Source organism: Podarcis muralis, chromosome 2 (assembly GCF_964188315.1).
Source record: "Podarcis muralis chromosome 2, rPodMur119.hap1.1, whole genome shotgun sequence".
Lineage (NCBI taxonomy): Eukaryota > Metazoa > Chordata > Lepidosauria > Squamata > Lacertidae > Podarcis > Podarcis muralis.
This window is the reverse complement of record NC_135656.1, coordinates 44,345,131-44,352,466: the sequence shown is the minus strand read 5'-3', so window position 1 is coordinate 44,352,466 and position 7,336 is coordinate 44,345,131. Positions and strand designations below refer to the sequence as shown.

The window sequence follows — 7,336 nt, the reverse complement described above, 5'->3', positions numbered from 1 at the left end:
ACATGAGAAACACTTGCAGCTAAAGGTGGAACACTGAGGGCACTGTGCAGAATGGACTGAAGTGAATGGAAACAATAGAAAATCCTGATGTGTGGACGCATTACTTGACAGCACCTTAATGAAAGCTCCAGACCAGTCTGAAATGTGCAGATATACATGTGGACAGGACTAGAGCCCATTCCATGGCAACAGCACAGAACTGCTTCCCTGCCTGGCTTGATTTCTCCAGCTACTGAAATTGACTAGGATTGCCACACTGGAGTAGATAAGAAGTTCTCTGGCTCAGCCAGGAGCTCAGGTTGGTGTGGGGGAGATTTTGCCTGGCTCTGTGCAGCCCCATTCATTACTCAAGCTGCCAACTCACTAAAAAAATGTAACCTTTCACTTGCAGACACTATCCCTTTTTGGCCTGCTTTTATGATGCCCCATCGGTCACTTCACACACCACAGAATTGTTGGTTGTTGTTGTTTTAAATTTATTAGGGGGGGGGAGGAATATACAAATGCTTCCAGAAAGAGAGGAACTGGATCAGACCCTTTCCCTTGACAGATCCTGCACCTGCTTCTGCTCCAATGTTCCCTTTGCAGCTGGGACTCAAAAGGATTTACAACCTCCGACTAAAAAACAAGCTTGACAAAATTAGAAAAGTTTCTTGTGTAGACAAAGCAAGGTAATCCCACCAGGAAGGGAATAATCTGCTGCCCCCCTACAGGCTGGTCACGGTCTTAAGCTTTCGTTCATGAAAGAAACGGTGGGGAGGGCGCTTGCTGGAAGTTTCCTTCCTGGCAAAGTAGCTTAGCAAGGACTGAGCGTTTTTCTGGGCTGCGTCGTCTTCCGTGTCATCCCTGTAGAGAGGAAGGTAAAAGACAGGGGGAAATGAGGGATCTGGGTACAGGATTGTTCCTCCGCTGGCAAGCTATACTCGACTTCTACTTCTCCTTGAGAGTTGCGCCCACTTATCTTGGATTCAGACTTCTACCTGCTACAACCACTGACCTTCGCTGTCTTCCAAGAGCCGAGATAGAAAACAGGTGCCCTGGCAGGCAGCCCTTCTTCCCTCAAAAGAGACAGTACCGGATTCCTGCCCCATCTATCCAGGGGAAAGTTAACTGGCTGCCTCTCAAGCTCCTCCTGCGGCATTTGGCATGACTGCCAAGGTCAGCCTGAGATGGGAGGCAGCGGAGATTCAGCCAACTCCCTGGACTCAAGCGGAGGAGCTGCTCCCTGGATTGAGCTGGGTTCCAGAAAGCTGTGGATATCAGGGAAGGCAGTCACAAGCATCTTTGGGCATCAGCAATTCAGCAACTCTGTGCAGTACTCTGCATGGCCCACATAAGCACAGAGCAAGGCACAGGGGAGTTAGCAGAGCAAGCCAGCCACAAAAGGGGGGACCCTCCTTGCTCACAGCTTATAAATGAATTTAAGGGAAAGAGTCCCACAAACACTCAGCAGGTCCATTCAACTCCAACGATTGCCCTCCCCAGTGCCACTATTTAAAAAGCATCCTGGACTGCCAATCCACTATCTTCCTATATAATATTTGTGTAGGGAAGTCATCATGCTACATCGTATGTGCAAAACCATCTGAAGGAATCTCTCACATGCCCTTATCTGAGGCAGCAGGTGTTTCCTCCTATGCTCCAGTTTCCTCAATCTCCCTTCTGAAGGTACATCTACCAGTCCAATATCCATCCAACAGTTCTTCCGTCCCCACTTACCAGCAAACGGGCACAGCTTTGCTCTCCAAGATGACCTGAGCTGTACTCCAGCTGAACCGTACAAACTGTGGGTAGCCAAAGACAGGGTCCAGATTTTGGGTGAGCCACTCTTTAGTCTTAGGATCTGGGCCGGGGAAGGAGTAGAGATATTAGAGGATGGGTGGCCAAGTATCCTGGCATATTAGTGCTCAGTATTATCCCTACTTCTAAGACTGAGCCATAGCCTGGAGAACAGTGGATGGGAAACATGACACAATAGGGGTTTGCAAACCTCCTAAGTACGGTATTGTCTCCACCAACTCTGCTGCTTTCTCAGTGCGTAATATCTTAGAGGTCATTTTACACATACACACACACATTTCAACTTAATGCAAGGACATGGCATTCTGTCCTAGAGGTCAACCCAAGCACAAGAGCCAAGAAGGTCCTACTCACCCTAAGAGAGGGGAGATGGGAGGTATAGACTCTATACTATACTGTAGAGGATCTAGGACAGCTAATGGCATCTAGTGAGGGCCGGGAAAAGCCCGCATTGTTGCCAAGTAAACTCAATGTGTAATTCAAAGATGAGAGTGGGGAAGAACATTCACAAATAATAAATGTGGGTCTTAGTCACTGCGAAAGTAATGACTTGGCTTATTCATCTGAATGAAGCACTGCACTCTTTGTGTGCCTCCACAGAAACGCAGCAGCCCAAGGTCCATCCTGCCTACCCTTTTGTTTCCCACATTAAGGCGACAGCCCTCTTCCAGTGTTATCCTCAGCAGCTGACATATTGCCTTACGACCTGGAGTTTGCCTATTTCCATCCTATATGCTAATAGTTAAGACGTTATCAAGGTGTGACACCTTATTCAGAAAAACAGCACCATCCATGTGCAGGAAAGAATGGAAGACAGTGGCTTGGGGGCACCCCCAAGTACAAACAATAACTGGGGGGGGGGGGGAGAAACCTAACTGGGGGTGAGGGGAACCAGAAACAGATCCGTGAGAACTGAAAATGATCAATGGACACAAAATGCCAACTGTTGTGGGAGGAGGGGGACAGAAAACCAGGAAAAAGGAAAGAGGGCGAATGAGAGTATCCTGCCAAAGGGCCTGGCAGGCTGGCACCCTTGACATTTTGTTGCAGGTCCCTCTGATTTTGACTACCCTCTCATCCATGTGTTCATCTTCTTTTAAATCCACCTAAGCTAGAGGCCACCACATCTTGTGGTGGCAAATTCATGTGGCTGGTTCTGTGCCCAAGCTGAGGAGAAATACTGAGATTACCATTAGGATAGCCAGAGCCATAATCCAAGTCCGCATCTTCCAGATCCTCCAAGAACCTCCAGTTCTTTACTACCCGGTCCCTCGCCACCTACGGAAAATGAGAGATAACTAACATTGGAATTCCCTTCCTGCATCATTCCCATCTATGTCCTGATCCATCTAGCCTAGTGGTCTCTAATAGTAGCCAGCCCCTGCCCTAATGAATGATGGCAATAGTCACCCCCCATTGTTTGGCCCCAGCACCCAGTATTCTGCTCCAGCACATGAAAGCTTATTTAGCTGTTTCACGGTGGAAGCGGTTAGAGCTTCACAGTTTAATCGTACATCTCTCCAGATACCAGAGAGCACAGTGAGCCAGGAAACAAAGAGATCCTATGTCTCACATTCACCTTGGCACAGATGCTGGCTGCACTGACAACAGGGAAGAGGGAGTCTGCTTTTGGTTTCACTGTAACCTCCAGGTCTGGGAAGTGCTGCTTGAGTTTTTCCTGGTACTTTTCTGCTGGTCCCACAGTATCCACAAAGACCTGAAGGAGGAAGGAACCACAAAGCACTGAAGAGGTGGGATTTCTTGCCACTTCCTACAGGTGTGGGATGCTGAGCTGACTCACCTTTGCAACCTGCACTCCGGAGTCCAACGCCCTCTGGATTAATCCAATGGCCGTATCATGCGAAAGCGCATTCAGGTTGTACTTAGCTCTGCAAGGGAAAGGAAGCTATGTTGTTCGCTCGCAAATAAAAACCTTGGCTCTGAGGCCCAAATGTCAGAAAAGGGCTGGTTGGGAAAGTTGTTGTGGAGACTGCACCCTGGACCAGCTTATGTCTCTACCAGCCAGAACAGAAAGATGTCTCCGCCAGTACATTATCAATAGAACAGCTGCCCTGTCCACACAGCAAATAGGAGGTCAAATCTCACATAGTGTTAAGAGTGCAGTGGGCTGTTTGTGCCACAGCCAGTTAACACAGCAAACAACATCACAGCAGTAAGCATGGTTCTCAAGGATGAGCTGGCATGAAGGACGAAAGCAGCTCAGGGGGAGAGACACGGCCTCCCTTCTCTGAAAGAGGTCTGTCCAACTTTTCTGATAAACTCCAAGGTGAGAGGCCTCGTGTTTCCAATCCCCTTCCTCTGTCCTCTTTAGCCTGCAGCCACTACACAACACATCCAATGTCAGCGGCACTTTTTCATTTGCCAGGTCGAAGGGATTTTATTGAAAACTGTGTTTTTTCTGCCATGTCAGTCTCTGTTACAATTTTATCACCGCAGTTGTGTTTGGCTATTGTGGCTTTAATTATAGTTAGCCGCCTTTGGAAACACGTATGCATTAGAAAGGCAGGGTATTAATCTTTATAACAAGTACACGAATAAACAAAACACAACGATTCCAGGCAGAGAAGAGATCTTGGGAGAAAACCCACCACCCATTCAAAGTTGTGGTTCTAGCACAGGGGTGGAGAACCTGCGGCCTTCCAGGCATGGCTAAACTACAACTCCCACCACCCCGACCACTGTGGCTGGGACTGATGGGAGCTGGAGCCCAGCAACATCTCGGGGGGGGGGGGGGGGAGAGGTTCCCTAACCCTGCTGCAGCGGCTTCTTCATCTAATATTGCCCCCAATCTGCTTACCGTCTCTGCATACTGGTGGAGATGTAATTGGGTGAGAGAATGTGCAGGACCCACCCAACAAAATCCTTCGCAGCACCCAGTTTCTCAAAGAGCTGTTCCCGCTGGGCCTCTGTCAGAGTCTTGGAATCTGTGACGGGAAAGCAAGCAGGGAGGGGAGGACACAAACTCAAAAAAGACCTGACCTAGGATGAATACAAGCTGGGCAGTGCTTTGACAGCTGTTAGGGGAAACGCTCCAAGAGGCACAGCATTGCCCCTTTTAGTCCAGATCCCATTTCCTGCCCCACCAGCATTACATCGCAGTCCCAGCCAGGCACGCCTTTCTTTTCTTTTTACCTGCCACCTTCAGTGCCTCTAGGTCTCCCTGCCGATCCACAGGACAGTAACAGATTCCATAAACCATGGGACCTGGGAAGAAAGCGGAAGCCAATGCAAGCTACTCTTTCAAGACTCAGAGCTCCATCTATGGATGCAAAACTGCAGGTGTTTTTATAACAACATTGTCATGTGAGAAACGCTCTGAACTAGCAACACTAAGTATAGTTATAATTACAGCCCCAGGACACAACTAGACCTGCAATCAGGAATCCTCCACAAAAGACTCCTCTCCAGCCACCATCACAGGACATTATTCTATTTTAAGGGTGGGGAAGTTCTGCTCAGCAGCAGGGGTGAGGTAGGGGAAGTAAAAAGCAGTCATGGGACTGAACAAACTTATTGGCACAGAACTAGAACGACGTTATTTGCAAATCAGGACTGGATTAATTGTCAATTCTACAAGAGAGTCATTGTGGTGTAGCGTCCGACTAGGGCTTGGAAGAACCAAGGTTGAAATGCCCACTCAATCAACATCTTTTAGCCTATCCTACCTCACAGGGTTACTGTGAGGATAAATTGGGAAGAGGGTCATGTACGCCACTTTGAGCTCCTTGGAGGAAAGGTGGCATACAAATGAAATACTACTACTACAAATATGTTCTATATCTTCACAATTTATCCTCATAATCACCCCTCCTGGCGTTATTAAAGTAGGTTGGCAGATAGCAATAGGAATCCTCTAGCGTCTAGGCCACCTGGCAGGTCCACGTATCACCCCAAGGCACGCGAGTATTAAGGATCAGCCCGTGATTCGGCCCTCCCCTTCTGATGCTTTCAGGCAGTGCTTTTTTCTGGGGGGACGCAGGGGTATGCATACCCCTAAATATTTTGTGAATCTGAGTTTGACCTCATTATGGGACAGTATTTCAATATGAGTAAGAAAATGAGAGTACCCCTAAACATTTTTTTTTTAAAGAAAAAAGCACTGCTTTTCGAACTCGATTCCGCGCTGGGGCAAAAAGCACCCCAGGGATTCCTCGCTCCCGCCGGTATCACCCTCAGGCACGTACCCAGCACCGGACCCCGGCCTGCTTCATCGATGCCCAGGCTGCAGGGTTCGCTCCGGCAAGCGGCGGGCACCGCGGAGTCCAGCAAACAATTCACGGCGTTGTCCCGTTCGAAAGCGCTCAGGTCCATTTTCGCGCCGCAAGCGCCGTAAAAACTCGGTGCAGGAAACGAAAGGGAAGGGAAATCCCAGAGAGTGCGCGGCTTGCTGGGTATTGTAGTTCGCAGAACAGATCGGACTTGCGCACCAACTTCTCTAACAGCATCGTGGGGGGTCCCATCTGGTTGTAAATCAGGACAGTAAAAGTAGCGGGGAGGAATAGTGAAGACTCCTGGTTTCTGTCCTCTGTTTCGAAAGGGCTTCATTGCACTTTAGGCACAACATCTGTCCCTGTTGGATCACGTCTGGTGAATGTATGGGACTGCTAAACAGAGCCAGGAATTACCATGCTCTGGCTAGCTAGTACCCAGCTGATGCTACAGTGTTCCCTGAGCTCCTTTTACAGATGGGTAGCCGTGTTGGTCTGCCATAGTCAAAACAAAAAAAATTCCTTCCAGTAGCACCTTAAAGACCAACTAAGTTAGTTCTTGGTATGAGCTTTCGTGTGCATGCACACGAAAGCTCATACCAAGAACTAACTTAGTTGGTCTTTAAGGTGCTACTGGAAGGAATTTTTTTTGTTTTGGCCCTGAGCTCCTTATACAACTTGGGATCTTCTTCATACAGCACTAGAAAGCATTTGTTCGGCCGCTCATCTATGTCCGCTCTATGAGCATATTTCACACACTAACAGCGTAAAGCTATAATGGGTGGACTTCAGGTGGATTGCATATAACACTGCCCTCCCCCCCCCCCCAGCAAAGCTCCTGCGCATTTAACATGTGTGCAAAAGGCAGGCATCGAGCAGGCGATTCACCAGCTGGATGCCTACCTGTGTCTTGCAGCTGATAAACGGGAGCGTGTGTACGCAGCAACTGTGAATGAAGACCGCGAGTGGGCCTGCCATCTTTTGTCTTTGGCAGGAGTCGGGACGTGACGGACAAACATCCAGCAAGGGGTGATAAAAAGATTGACCTGTTGAACGTTTGCCTGCCGTGCAGTTGTTTAAAAACAACAACACAGGAGCAGAGAAAGAAAGAAAGCCAGCAAGCGTCCTTTGGTGGAGTTGTTCGCCGCATTACAATCAGAATCGCATTTTGGAGCGGAATGTCTCTGGTTCCCAATTCAATTCCCTTTTTCTGAGTCCAAAGGGAGAAAAAGGGGGGAGGGGGTAGCCGGGTGGGGGGGACCCCGCGCGCGCACATGTTCCCATTGTGAGTCGAATCCGGATTACAC

At 48.8% G+C, this 7,336-nt stretch overlaps 1 protein-coding gene across 2 annotated transcripts; it reads right to left on the bottom strand.

Moving 5' to 3' along the window:
• Positions 1-452: 452 nt before the first annotated feature.
• RNASEH2A (ribonuclease H2 subunit A) lies at positions 453-6,270 on the bottom strand. Of its 2 annotated transcripts, XM_028717385.2 has the most exons (8): positions 6,006-6,263; positions 4,954-5,025; positions 4,619-4,745; positions 3,602-3,689; positions 3,380-3,517; positions 2,991-3,078; positions 1,720-1,843; positions 453-846 (listed from the first exon to the last, which is right to left on the bottom strand). In XM_028717385.2, the coding sequence occupies exons 1-8, from the start codon at positions 6,130-6,132 to the stop codon at positions 708-710; spliced, it is 903 nt and encodes a 300-aa protein (XP_028573218.1). In that variant the 5' UTR covers positions 6,133-6,263; the 3' UTR covers positions 453-707. The 2 variants fall into 2 exon arrangements, with proteins under 2 accessions (XP_028573218.1, XP_028573216.1); XM_028717383.2 differs by lacking the exon at positions 4,954-5,025 and having other exon boundaries at positions 6,006-6,270.
• Positions 6,271-7,336: the final 1,066 nt, after the last annotated feature.

Coding starts and splice junctions, on each gene's coding strand:
- RNASEH2A (XM_028717385.2), bottom strand. CDS start 6,132: ATGGACCTGAGCGCTTTCGAACGGGACAACGCCGTGAATTGTTTGCTG. Junction 5,026..6,005: donor AGGCCGGGGTCCGGTGCTGG/GTACGTGCCTGA, acceptor CTTTCTTCCCAG/GTCCCATGGTTTATGGAATC. Junction 4,746..4,953: donor AGAGGCACTGAAGGTGGCAG/GTAAAAAGAAAA, acceptor TTCCCGTCACAG/ATTCCAAGACTCTGACAGAG.